The sequence below is a fragment of the Astyanax mexicanus genome, chromosome 10, assembly GCF_023375975.1.
Source record: "Astyanax mexicanus isolate ESR-SI-001 chromosome 10, AstMex3_surface, whole genome shotgun sequence".
NCBI classification, from domain to species: domain Eukaryota; kingdom Metazoa; phylum Chordata; class Actinopteri; order Characiformes; family Acestrorhamphidae; genus Astyanax; species Astyanax mexicanus.
The window spans coordinates 46,145,845-46,160,701 of NC_064417.1; the positions used below are offsets into that span (position 1 = coordinate 46,145,845).

General features: G+C 39.5%; 1 protein-coding gene across 9 annotated transcripts in view; it reads right to left on the reverse strand.

Annotated features, from left to right (window-relative positions):
• The window catches only part of mbnl3 (muscleblind-like splicing regulator 3), a 69,655-nt gene that overhangs the window by 29,052 nt on the left and 25,746 nt on the right, over nt 1–14,857 (reverse strand). For all 9 annotated transcript variants that reach the window (XM_049484021.1, XM_049484022.1, XM_049484023.1 and 6 more), the window contains exons 3-5: nt 4,313–4,477; nt 3,983–4,183; nt 2,491–2,730 (exon numbers count right to left, since the gene is read on the reverse strand). In XM_049484021.1, coding sequence (XP_049339978.1) covers nt 2,491–2,730; nt 3,983–4,183; nt 4,313–4,477 — 606 coding nt within the window. The remainder of the gene's footprint in view (nt 1–2,490; nt 2,731–3,982; nt 4,184–4,312; nt 4,478–14,857) is intronic.

The window sequence follows — 14,857 nt, forward strand, 5'->3', positions numbered from 1 at the left end:
GTCCTACATATTTTTTTTATAAACATTTCCTAACCTTTGTGCTAAAAATGATTTTATTCATAATTTCCACCTCTGCAGCACCCTCTCAGGTTCAGCTGTGCTATAGGTGTGATGGATGTGTTTGTGTACTTTGTGTACTCGTGGTACGCAGACACATCACAAAATGCACATCAAATCAATAAATAATACCACCCACCATCTGGGTCTTATTGCTATCAGAGGCACACTGCTGCTGCTGCAGCTCAGCCAATCAGATGTCCCTCCTGCCCCGCCTCTAAACCCATACATCACCTACTGCACCTCCCAAACTACTCAAATTTGAGCTGAGAGTGGAGTCAGCAAAAAACATGGCCTTTAGTGCCCCTTTAAATGCAATGGCAAGTGACAAGCTTATTGGTTAATTTCACATTACACCCAAAAGACACCCATGAATAATTAAGAGAATTAGAACATGGCTTTTTCGCGTTTCGAGCTGCACAAGGCATACTTTCGTTTATCGTTGCTTATCGTTGTTACGATAGCAAAGACACACTGACACGCTCTAAATCAAGCTACACAATGCACAGTTAACGGCTCGCCTATGGATCATTAAAATAGGGCTCTTACTGCAATTAATTTTGTCAGGTGTGAAAACAGTAATCGCAAAACACAATGGGTGGGCGGAGCTATACATCATACTACAACCAGCCGGCAGAGGCACTAGACTTGTGCTGGCTTAACTTATGAGAACATATGAGATGTTATGTTGTTCATGCTTATATACAGTCACCAATACAAACAAAACAAAACTACAGCAAGCTGATGAGCAAGCTCAAAGACTGGAGAGCATCACAACACTTCAACAAACCTGTTTGAAAATAAAAAAAGAAGACTGGGGTGAGAGAAGACTACGCAAAATACTGACTGTTGCAATACTGAAATGCTGCAAGCGCTGCAGAGGACACAGAACAAGCACTCATGTCATGCGAGGGAGAGCACACTGCAGCAAAACAGCTGCATGCAGAAGGGGGGAGGCAGTGTGTAGCTATTGTTGCACCATTTCCTTTACTCCGCTTTATCTTTCTTTCACTCTTTTCTTCCCTCCTTTCTGCCTGCACCTGCACTGCAGAGCTGCCGTGTGTAACTGATCACAGAAGTTTCTATAGATCATTGGGAAGACAAAGGACCAGTCTTTGACAATCTTTCCTACTCCCTCTCTTTCTTGCTCTCTCTCTCTCTCTTGCTCTCTGTCTTTCTTTCTTTTTCCCTCATACACACACACACACACACACACACAGCCTTGCAGGGAGTCTGAATTATTAAACACACTCCTCATGCTCACATACCAGGGTTTATAAATATATATCCTCATATGAATTTCTCTCATACTTTTAAGGCCTCTAGGGATGTCATGAAACCGATACTCTGGTACCAAGTTGACACCAAAATTCTAAAAATGTGAAGGTTGTAACCTGTTTTCTTTGGAACCAAAAGATTCAGAAACTACTTTATAGATTATACTGTGGCTGTGATTTGTAATTTCATTCGTAATTTTCAAATTCCAAGAAGACAATTTCGAGTCGTAATTCCTCTTTTGAAAGTCATAAAAACCTCACAAATCCTTTAAGATGACTGCATCGCATATCAAAAATAGTAAAAGCTGTAGAATTATACAGTTTAGTATCACTTTAATTAATTTGTCTGTCATTAAATCAGTCATACACAAAATACTGCTTGTGGACTAGGGCTGGGCGATATGGCCATAAAATAATATCACAATATCTCAGTAAAGTTTTGCGATAAATATTCTTGGATATTTGACAAAAAAATATGAAATAATTTTGAAAATACACTAATGCAACAAAATATGCTTTATGATATATATGACATGGCACACCCCTAATTGAAATTTTCACCAGATTTTAACAGAAGTCAATGATCCACCATGTCATGATACGAATAATGTACTCCATAAATCCAGGATTGAAGTAAAATAAATTATACTGGATTATACTTAATTTATACTTCACTGTCTCTTATTGATATTTAATAATTAAAATCTTACACTAAACATTGGGTATAAAATACCCTTGGATATAAAACCACTGACAATTTAGACTTTTTTTTTATTATCAGCGAGTAGAAAACACCTCTTGAACTGTGAAGAAGACAGAAGCGTTCCTGCATGTCACTCTTTCCTGCTGGATATCACTCTGTAATTACTGACTTAGCCGATGTACATACTGATTAGGGTGTCTGCTCTGAGGAGCAATCACTTATCATTACCTAATGAAAGAAGAAAGAGGTTGTGACTTCATTACACAGCGTGCAGTACACATACTGACAGTAATCACAACCCACATTATTAGTTATTAGAAGATCTGCTGATGTTCTGTGTAGCGCGCTAGGTCTGTGAGAGTAGTAGTGTTTACAGTAGTGTCTAGGCTAAACCCTCTGAGGCTTGTGAACGAGTGAAAGACAGTAGGTAGAGTTGAGCAGGCTCAGTCTCACCATGGCTGCGGCGGCGGCGTTCTGGCTGGCCTGGTGCTGGGCGGCCTTGATCCTGGCCTGCAGGTGCGCTGGCGGGTGAAAGTATTTGCACTTGTCACGGCTGCAGCGGCCTTTGATGTAGTCCATGCAGACGATGACCGAGTTCTCACTGCCGTCCACCATGGCCGCCTCCATAGGGTGGGCATAGCGGCAGTCGTTCTCGCCTCGTGTGCAGTTGCCTCGCTGAAACTCTCTGCACACCTGGAAAGTGTATTGCAGTGGTAAGAAGAAGCACAAACCCACAAAGTACAGTATATACTGACCCGTTAAAAACAAATTTATAACAATATGCAGTATATTAACCCCTTAAAAGCAAACCATAACAATATTCTTCTCTTTTAAACGTTGACCCTTTGGTCTCATTTGGAGACACTGACCATACCATCTAGTGGTCACATGACAACATGATACTCTATTGATTAAAAACAAAATGGCAGAAATCCCAGTCAAAAGTTTCTACATCCAGTCCACAGAGAAACATGGAACAGGAAAAATTCTCATTTCTCATCACTTCAATTTTATGTTTAAATTAGTTCATTTACTTACTGTAGAAATATATTTATCATATTTTGGTCCTACTGATCAAAAACAACTAGGAGAAACTGCACTAACCTAGAAAAAGTATCTAAAACAATTTGCTCAAGACGCAATCATTAAACTCAACGTTTCTATTGTTATGTAATGTAATGTTTCACAGCATTATAAAACTGTTTTTCTGAAGACAAAATGACATTATATGATGCCAGTAAGGTGGCGAGGAAATTCAGATTATATCTTGGTCAATCACCAGACTTAAAAACCACTGAGAAGAACTTGCATTGGGAGAACCAAGAACAAAGAGAACCACTCTTTCCAACATAGTGATTCAACCGCTGTAGGAGGTTTGTAGGCAGCAGTAAAGAACATATCATCGCTGAACAATGAAAAACAAGATCAGCAAAACAACAGTGTTAAAAAATATAAAACCTTCTTAATTGTCAATGGAAATCAATGGAAAAAAGAGATCATTTTAGGTAGTTTGGGAGAATTTCTATTGGTCTATTCATCAAGAATTTTTGACATAGTATAAGCAGACAGTGTTACTCAAATTATGTACTCTATTATGTATGTAAACTAAAAATCAACAAAAATGGACATACTGCTTCACGACAATATGCGAAGCAGTTCACTTAAATCACTTTTTGTAAATTGCTTTTTTTTGGTGCAATTCTAAATGGTGAGGTTAATGTGGAGGTTAATTTGTGCTTTTTGATCCAAACTAAGCATAATCTTAAGTAGAGTAATCGAATAATATTAAAACTAAATGCACAGACGTATTTTTTTTATTCAGCCAAATCATTTAGATTCTTCACTCAACGACTCCGCCAATCTCATACTATTATGCAACGCTGGCATGTGGTCGTGATCTTACACAACACACTGATGAGACGGAGAACCGTGCGCAGAGCAGTACCTCAAGCTTGTCTGTGCGAACGTGCTTCTGCGTAGAGTTTCCGTTGCCCATGGTGATGCCGGTGGGGCTCCCCGGGACCAGCACGGGGGCGCTGGGCAGCAGCTCGGGCATGAGGCCGATGCCAGGGCTCATGTGGCCCATGTATGGACTGAATGCCACGCTCTGGCTGGCGGCCAGCGAGGGCGACATCGGGAACGAGGTCTGACGTGGAATAAGAGAAAGAAGGTGAGGGACACACAGGGACAGAAGACAGGGTGGCACTTCAGTATTTATAATCCAGCAGATTCGCTGGTAAGGCAGAGCATGTTAGATGTGTAAAGCTGGGCTCACTATGGGCTGTAGCTGGGCTCCGGGCAGCATGAACTGCATCTGCTGGGCGAGCATGGCTGCAGCCGTCTTCTGCTGGATAAGGTTGTTGCGGCCGTTGATCTCCAGCTGGGTTTTCAGGTGAGGCGGCGGGTGAAGGTACTTACAGTTATCACGGGTGCAGCGGCCCTAGAGGAGAACGGCAGAGAGGGAGAGTGAGAGAAGAGAAGAGAGAGGGTTTAGAGTGGCTGAATGATGAATGGTGCTGGCTCTTGGCTTTCAGATTCAAAAGAAGCTGCGGCTGGGGGACAGGGAGATAAGGCTCGCATGATTGAGAGGATGAAATTAAAATGGGCTTCCCTGAATGTCTGAGAGCCACTGCCACCAGCATAATACCAGAAATACAGAAAACTTCAAAAATACAAATAAATGACTCCCAGGAGGATCGGAAATTTACTAGTCTGTGATATGGAAATGCTGGGCAAATGCCAATAATCAAAATGCCTGGATACTGATATTATAGCGTTATGATATTTATGAAATTCAAGAATGAATATGACATTATGATATTTCAAGAAATGTCTGTGATACACAGTGCGCCACACAATTATTTTTTCTGTCACACATGATACGTTGCAATAGCTAAAATAATATTATATTCATTTTATTCAACTGTTCTGCACTAAATCCAGCTAAACAGGACTAAGTATGTTTTCTATGCAATGCATTATACTGTGCTATAGGTTCAGTGTTGTACATATCCTTACATACATATTCATTGTAGGTTTAAAAAAAATGCTGAAGTTTAAACTGGTAATACAATATTAAATGACACATTATTCAAAGACTTTTTCACATATTAACTTTGGAAAATGTTCAAAGAATCAAATCTGGATATTATCCACGGATATAGCCAGAGATTTTCAGAGAAGTTCTCACTACAGTAAATGGTCTGTTTTTTAGACCCACTGTGAATATCCCAGAATTGCCCCTGTTTTTTTGCATTTGACCTCACTCGGACATTACTCATACTTTTTACAAGGGGACTTCTTTTTTTTAAGTCCTCTACAATTAATTTGGACATTTGCGTTCACACACACAGCTCCTTTAGGTAAAATCTGAAATTTTTTAGGGTTTTTGTGCATGTGTGGAAGAGGCCGAATGTTCTCACTGCCTATTGCTTTTATGGCTGTGTACAACAGAGAGAATAGCTGAAAGCAACAGATGAGATTGAAACAGATAAAAATGGCTTTAAATGCATCTTACAACTAAACCCTTGTAGGCAATTATCTACCCTTACTAATATGATGCATCTCTGTAAAAAAGGTCAACTCAACAAGTGTGTCTGCTCAGCACTAGCGTACACTGTGCTAATGCGTTGTTTAATACAGAATCTATAATACAGTGACAGCTTTACAGTGATTAGCCCTTGTTTGGTCATTTTTTGCACATCTCTATGTTGTGACATATTGATAGATACATTATGGAACCACATGTTACTCTATGTTTCACACTAAGCCTCCCCCATATGGGCTTTCCCATTACACGATCGCCAGAATTACTGACTCCTCAAGCAGACAGCAGACTCTTAAATGTTACGCTACACAAGACTTCAAGCCTCATGGGCCCGATGCTACAAGAGCATGAGCACTGCGAGCAGCAGGATTAGCTGAGAGAGGATTTCATTGAACTCCAGCAACTTCATTAGCCCTGTAGAATAAATTGCACTCTATTAACCCTGTACAGTTCAGTAAGCATACATACACACATGCTAGATTCCAATTAATGCATGTTCCTCGCCAATTTGTTACACTGTGGAGAAAGGGCAAAACATGTAAAACTAAAACTAAAATAAAAAAAAAACTACATTCTGATGTGTGCAGTGGGGCCAAAAGCAGCCAGAGTCTCCATACTTAGGCTTGTGTAGCAATAAGAGGACATCAAGCGTTAGTTCTTCCACATTCTTCCAAGTAAGTAATAGAGCGCTTATTTTAGCACTTAGCTACTTTAGTTTTTGGGTCAAAAAGCAAGAAAAACTCTACTTAAGTATAGCTCACAAATTAAAACTTAAACGTACTAAACATACTAAACAGTACTAACTACGCCTGTCATGGTAATTAAATTATCCACTTGTCTAAAAATAAATGGACATGACTTCAGTAATATTTCATAATCATGATATTGTCTATTGTGTTTATTTGTATGTTTGTTCACATACATAACCAATACTTGACAGTAACTGTGAGTCCATGCACACAGCATGGACTGCAGTAAAATAAAAGTATATATATATAAATTTTATTGTCTTTAAGAGAAAATGAATGTTTTGTTATGTAATTCTATTATCATTATTTCAGTGGCATTTAAATGGTCTTAAAATGACAATAATATTGTTTATCGCAATAATTTCTGGCAAGATATATTCCAAAAAATATTTTTGTGACAGGCCTGGTACTAACCAATCTCAGCCTCTTTCATTATGGTAAGTTCCTCCTCATTGAGTCTAAACCAGGGCTAAACCACTACATCTAAAAATGGTCAATCATACCATGGTGTCCAAGGAGCAGTGAGGGTCAACAGTGTTGCTCAAGGACCGAACAATGACAGCTTAATGTTAAGGGCCCAATAATGGCAGCTTTATGTCCTAATTGGTACTAACAATCCTTAATCTCCCAATCTGTACACAGAGTAGGAGTGTGCTATGATGTACTGTATGCAAAAACCATATTGTGGTAAAAGTTATATTATTAATTTGTATTTGTTTTGCTTTGGATTTATCGTCTTTACTTATTACAAATTATTTGTTTGAAGTTTATCAGAATCAAAACCAAAATCAGAATTTGGCTTTATTGGCCATACAAGAATATACATACAAGAAATTTGTGTTTGGTTACAGTAGCTCACAGTGCACGATAATTGACAACATTACACAGTGACAGGTACCCCAATCTAGACACACACACACACACACACACCTGTAAACTTATATGTGCAGAATTGTATATTACAATAAAGTGCTGAGTGCAGCAGCAAAGGACATAGTGCAGAGTAAATTAGTTATATAAATAGAAGGACAGAGAAAACACTAATGAGTTCGAGGTGTTTTGAGACACTGTCTCAAGATAATAAAAGAACATGGTGAACAGATGACAGTTTCATCTCCCAAACTGTTAAATCTATATGCATGAACTAAATACGTTGCACTATAGTTATGTGGTTTTGTTTTTACTACACATATAAAATTGCTAGATTTATACTAAACAAAACTTGCAGAAGTATATTCCTGAAATTAATTTAAAATGAATGTCACATTGCCAAGAATGTCCTCATTGCAAAAATACTCAGGGTCAAATTGGCCACCCCTAACCCATAGCCATCTATATGTATGAGAAGCCTTACCCTTCCTATGTCTGGACTAAACCATTACAACTCAAAAGTGCCAGTCATACCACATTGCCCACAGAGCGAAGAGGGTCAAAAGCCTTGCTCAAGAACCCAGCAATAGCAGCTTAATGTCTTAATCAGTACTAACAAACCTTCATCTCCCATTCTGTACCAATAGCAATCAATAAGTACTGCCAGCCTCACCCTTGCTATATCTGCACTAAACCATTACAACTAGATCAATAAAAATATCAATATTTCATTACTTAAACAATCGTTATACAATTACTAGATGTAGTCTTGTCACGATAATAACCTTTTTGAATCATTGTACAATAGATGAACAAGACCTCAATCATTTTAGCTGACCTCGATATGGCTCATTGTGTTTATTTATATGTCTGATTTTATAATAACAAGTGTCACCTATATTCTGTGAGCAGCAGTGTAGGAAAATTGTGTGGGAAAAATGTGCAGTGCAGGCAATGACCAATCAGACTGTACTGCGACGGGTGAGGACTTCTTACTCCAGGCTAATATGTCAAAGACTAATAGGAAAAAATCAATTAATTTATAGCAAACAATGCATATTTTGTTGTATATGGCTGCTGTGATGTCCAAAATGTTCAGTATTTAATAAATACTTTTAAATTAGTAGTTTTGTATATACCTTTTCTTCACAAATGTTCTCAATAGTAAAAAAAATTCAGTGCATGCCTACTAAGAACAACTGTTTTTAACTGTTTGATTTACAGGAATACATGGTTGGCTGAAAAAACAAAACAAAAAAAACCCCACAAAATTCAGAAAACTGAATGACCAATGCATTAATAGCTCCATATACTTAAGATTTTACTTTTTTTGACCAAATGGACTTGGTTTTAAAGCTGCAATTTACATCTCCAGTGTGGGTAAATGTGGTCTTTAAGCCAAACGAACAAGGAGAGACCATTAATGTGGCAATAAATTGACCTAAAAATCAATCGGATGCCTTTACTTGCAATGTAAACAAAAACTTGCCAGAACAAAATCGTGCACGCTCACAGAATAACATGCTATACATATATTATAAATTATAATTTAGTAGTTTATAAAAGGCATTTACACTGGCAGGTGACAGGGGGTCAAACAACCAGTCATATTCTATGGCAGGACATGATTTGTAGCCACAATTTGGTGGTAGGCAGCAGGCAACAGAGCAGCAGGTGACAAATCAAAAGTTATAGCTGCTGATTCTTGTTTTCCTGTTTTATACAACGCATATTTACACAAATACTGGGACAGTTTGGATTAAAATGTTGTGTAGATGAAAGTAGCAGATAGTTAGATGGTTAGTTTACTAAATAAAAGTCACCATATTAACCAGCTACACTGATACGCACCCACGTGCAAGTAGTTGTATTGTAAAATGTAGTACTGAAGTAATGAAAGTAAATGGGCATGTCTGGACTTTTATTCTGTGTACGGAATAAAAGGGTAAAATGTATGAATCAGAGCTTTTCAGCTGTATCATCCACTACTAAGCCTAAAGGCATCTGACCCATCAGCAACCCTGTGAAAATAAAGCTTTAAGGCTTTTTTAAACAATTTAAATCTCTTTTCCGTGCTCTCAACATGACTGGCTTTATCTTATTAATTTCAGCACTTCTGTCGGTCGGGTGAGTTTACTCCATCAGCTGAGCTGTTTATTACAGGAAGCTGAACTCAAACTTCATTCAAACGATGAACAAAATGATCATGATGGTGCACACTGTCTGCTGAGCACTCTCCCGCAGCCATTGTCAATGAATGAGAGATTTAAATGTCTGCTACGTGAGGCTGTCGCTGTTCTCCTGTCCCCATGCGACCTGCGCTCAGGCCGTAACGGTGATGCAGGTCCAGCAGGATTGGAAGTGAAAGGGATAGTGGAGGTGCCTTTGCTCTGAGCCCTGATTAGCTGCAGGTAATGGAAGTGGGGGTGATGGATGAGGAGGCTTAGGGGATGCTAGACTCTGTGTCTCTGCTGCAGAACGGATGGAGGGCTACCACAATTACACTGATGATCATAAAGAAATAACCCAGCTTTGATTACACTATTATGTATGTGTATAAGCACATTTTGATTTATTTTATGATCAATGAGCTTCCCGACTGAGAACTAGGGATGCTCTGAATAGATGGCAATACATAAAAAGACCAAATCTTTGAATAGAACGATGACATTACTGTTGTTTACGTTATATTGCACTTAGTTCGTTTGTCTGCTGGGATGTTAAAAATGTTCAGTGCTTAATAAATATATATTTTTTATTGTAGTCTTGTAATTGATTTTTGTATGCAATGGTAAAAACGTGGCAAAATAAAATCATCAAGGTTATTAAAACTCAAAAATTGCCATTCTGCCTTCAGTCTTTGGCCAAATATTTAATTTTGTTCTGTTTCCGTAAAATATTCTAATTTCGTTGCATCCCTACTAAGAATAACTCTTTTTGAGCTTTTGGGAGGCTTGATTTAGAGGAATATATTGGCATTGCTTGGTGAAAAAAAACTTGAATCAAACATTTCAGGCAACTTAACTGTAGAATTAACTTTAACAGCAGGCAAAGTAGAGAGGTTCTATTAAATGTGATTTTAAAAAAATCTATTTATCTATTCTGTCCAACAGTCAACTTATAAACAACATCCTGAAGCGCATCCTAAAGCTTTTTGCCCTAGGACAAGATGACAAAGTTATCACATAATAGCACTAAAGTCTAACTGCCTGAAACAGGATTAGAAAATATATATATTTTTTAAATAAAAGATGACTCATAAAGCCGCAAGTGCCTCTGATGTAGGGATGCATGGTATTGGAAAAAACAGACCTTGAGGTATTTTGTTGTTCTGCAATATACTGTATATTGTAATATTACATATATATATATATATATATATATATATATTTCTTATGAATTTTAATTTTTTTACATACTAAACCAAAAGTTAATGATCCTCCATGTATAGTGTTTTAAATAAGCATATATTTAAAAAAACATTTAATGTTAGTTTAATTATAATTTTCTACATGTGTGCAAGTAAGCCCAATAAAGCTTTATTTATATCATTATGAGTCTTATGTGATGTTAGTCATGGGTTTATGCATTTTTCAAATGAGGTTTAAAAATTGTAATTTGACTCTGCACATCCTACGATGTGACTACTGCGCAGACGCACACTGTGATAACTACACTGAAACAATATATTGTGCAGCCCTACTCTGAACTACTCCATTCTAATGGCTCTACATACAGTGAATACCCAAGCATGAACTGTAGTTGCGCTTACACCAAGCATGCAAGATTGAAGAAGCTTTACATCAAGTCAGCTTCATACAAACAGGGACGTGCCTCACACAGTCACACGTATGGGTGGGTGTAGTGATAGCAATATTTGCATCAGCAGTTAAGAGTGTGTTCAGGGAGCGTTTAGTAATGAGCAAACAGTCCCACAAGAGCAGGTAGGTGAACTACCCAAAACACAGGAGAGAAAGCAGCGTTGCAGTCAAAAGCAGCACACAGTGACAGCGCCAGCCTGCATTATTAATGGGCGCGCTGCACAGCTACGCTACCAGAAATCTATCATCCCTGCACTACATAAACACGCAGAAGTGAGGAAAAACACTGGTCTACGCAGGCAGGAGAGGACGCATGCACGCCGCGCTGTGTTTTCCTCCTGACGCAGAGAAAGAGAGAGAGAGAGAGAAAGAGAGAGAGAGAGAAATGAAAAGCTGTAAGTCATGTCAAGCAGGATGCACTGGGTCAGGGATCTCCTCTGCGTAGCCATGGTAACGCGCCCAGCAACCAGGAGGAAGTTTTGCCTCATACTGTCTCGGCACTGCTCATTGGTCGCGGAGACAGAGAGGGGGAAGAGGGAACGTAGAAAAAAAACCGAGAATCACTCTATAATGAACCAAAACCATTCTCAGCCATGTCTGCTACTCCAGGCTTTGTATAAGATAGGTACTTCAGCGTAGATCTGATTAAATCTAGCACTAATAGAGGATATGCACTGACGGCACATTCCCGCTGAACAAGCCCCCCTACTCAAAATGAGTGGTAGTAGGGCTGCGCAAACAGTACGGGGGTTACAGATCAATATATTGCAATATATTGCGGTGCTTTAAGCAAGACAATATATATGTATATATTTTTTGGTTTGTTTTTTTCTCATTTTTATCCCATTTTCTCCACAATTTACACAGCCAATTACCCAACCCACTCACTAGGACTCCCCCTATCACTAGTGATGCCCCAACACCAGGAAGGTGAAGACTAGCACATGCCCCCTCTGATACATGTGAAGTCAGCCACCATGCAGCATTGCCGAGTAGCATCACAGCACAGGAAAGTGCAACGACTTGGATGCGATACATCAGTTTACAGATGCCTTGTGCTGCGGAAAGAGCGCCATCTACTCACCCAGAGACAGCAGGGCCAATTGTGCTCTCTCAGGGCTCCGGTAGCTGATGGCAAACTACAAATATACATTATTTTTGATAGTGATAAAATATTGAGATATTTCGATTTTGTGTTTTCACAGAATACACACTGAACACTAATGCTGCCACTCAGTCTGTCCTTTTCCCACTAACTTAATATGTGTGACTGCAGTGTCTCTAAGGGTTTAGATAAACTTGCTGTTACTTATGCATTTGCAAAAGCAAGATGGCTGCCTTGCATATCCCGCATCTGTTTGGTGCGTCGTGGTTGTGCAAGTCCTTCAGCAATTAATGTGACATGTACGTGAGGCACAGTACACACAAAACCGCTAGGAGGTAGCGAAGCCGCTCAGCAGCTCCTCAATTGCAGAGCAGCTGTATGATGTGTCCTCGCCGCTGCACAGCAAAAACTATTCTTGTGAGAACAGCTGGCGAGAGATCAGCATCATTTTAAAAATCAATGTGAAAATGTGTAAATTGAGGGGATCCGACAGAGTGTTTTTCCAGCAATCATCAAGCGCCTGAGCTGCCCTCTAACGGAAATTTCCAGTAACATGCGTAGCCTTGCATTGGTCCTTCTAAACAGCCTTTTGGTCACAGGACACTCTAATGAGGCTTCTGGTGATGCCCCACACAAAGTCACATGGTGACACTGCAGCACGAAAAATAATGTGTAAAATAACATTTTAAAATTAACCTGGCAAAGGTTTCATTTCCCAGCCATTATTGTGGTGCTTTTGTTTTCCATTTTTAGGATTTTTTTTGTCCTTTCTGCTGCACATAAGCAGAGAATAGTGGATAACCAAGGGCTGTGAAGGATTCAGCAGATGCATCCTTAAACTCGTCAGCTGCAATTCTTATATACAGGCATATACAGGCATCAGTCTGCTACACCATAGGTTAATCATACTATTATTGACCATGTGGTGTTGTATTAGCAATCAGAGCTGAGCCCCAGTAATGTAATTTAATGGCAACATGAATAGGTTTGCAATAAAATATATGAATTGCCCTTTTGGTGATGAAACACAGAAAATCCAGTCTCCTTCCATTCGTGTAGGCTGTACTGTAAACTCAATGAAGGTGGCCTGAGACTATTTGGGAGAAAGGGCAGACCTACCAATTGGCCTACTCCATGCTTAAAATTTTTTACTTCATTTCTAAGCACGGAAAAGAACTGAATCGCAGCCTTCAAAGTGCTATATGGTCACTGCTTGGCATCGACCTTCTCTACTAGCAGTAGCTGTTTAAGCCTTTCCCGGTGAGAACGGAGAAATTTGTTAGCGGAATGCAGACATTTAAATGACGGCAGCACATTTAGGAAGAGTAGCCGCCTGCATAATTCATGCTCCTCTATGAGTTAGCCGGCGCGCAGGCCAGTCAGGACTAATGTATAAAGAAGGGTCTCCTGCAGAAGAGGCTGGTTAGGAGAAAGGACACTGGGGCAGCCATTAAGGGATGTCGATAAATTAGCAGAGAGGAGGAGAGCGAGGATAGTAGAGGAGAGGAGGGGTGGAATGGGCTCCTGTCTGCGGAGAAATGAATGGGCACTATTAATATGAACAGCGCAGTATGATTAAAACCCGGGCTGCCATCGCAGGCAGCCTTTCATATGTTCGTATTTAATTAAGGCACGTGGTCTGGAGCTACCGGTTTAAACAGGTAATGAAAAACTGTCCAAAAACTGTATTGAAGTAGAAAAAAATCAAAATTGCAGTGGCTTGAGAAATGGCGTGCTGGTGTAACACCAAGCACTTGTGTGGGAACCTTGCAGTAAGGTTCTGATAAACAGAAACGTGGCCTGACCTTCATCCACCCCTCCTCCTCTCACCCTGCGTCAGGGTCACGCAGCCGGTGAGGCCGCCTGCTTTTCCACCTTCAATAAACAATCCCATTTCACTTGGTAATCCAGGCTGGCGCTGCCCAAACTATCACACCGAGCTAACAGCAATAATGCTTTTTGAGGGGGGTTGGGTTGATGGTGGGGTCAGTGTACAGCAAACGTAGTCTTCTGCTCCTAGTCCTCTAAACACTCTGCTTTTCTACCTCCTAGCATCTGGCTAAGGCCACAGAAAGCAGAAATATGGGCGAATGCTACAGTCTAACTCGATAAGACTGGAGACAGCCCTGCACTCAGACAGAGACAGCCTTGTGTTGGGCTCTCCACAGAAAGGGAAGAAAAAAAACAAGAAGTGACGCCAATTTTCATCTTTCTGCAAAACAAACTTAGCTTTGCATGCATCTTCTCCTCTGTAAACTAAGCTCATCACATCAATCAGCTGATAATGCAACATTAAATGATCAGTAGTCTTGAAGTAAACATCTTGAAATACTTATAGAAGGAGGAAAAGAAGAGTGCTTGGGTTAACAAATCGAAGCATAGAGATTAATTGACTTACACAATACTTTGTGATTTTGTTTGTGTGTGTGTATATGTAAGCTTAGCCCTGTACTGTAGCATACCTACAGTAGTTAATCTAGTCATTCTTTCAGGAAAATTATTGTAGCGTTTAACTCCTTGGTAGGAGAAGCACACCACACTAAACCTGTAAAAGCCTATTCACACAGTCAGATTTATTATAGACAAGTTTTAAAAAATCAACACATATATTAATAATGCCTTTTACACAAATCTGAACCTGACGGACTGAGATGTTGCATGAATGTTGCAATCAGAGTCTGCTTTATTTTCTACATCCTATAAATGCATTTAAATCAGGCTGACCAAT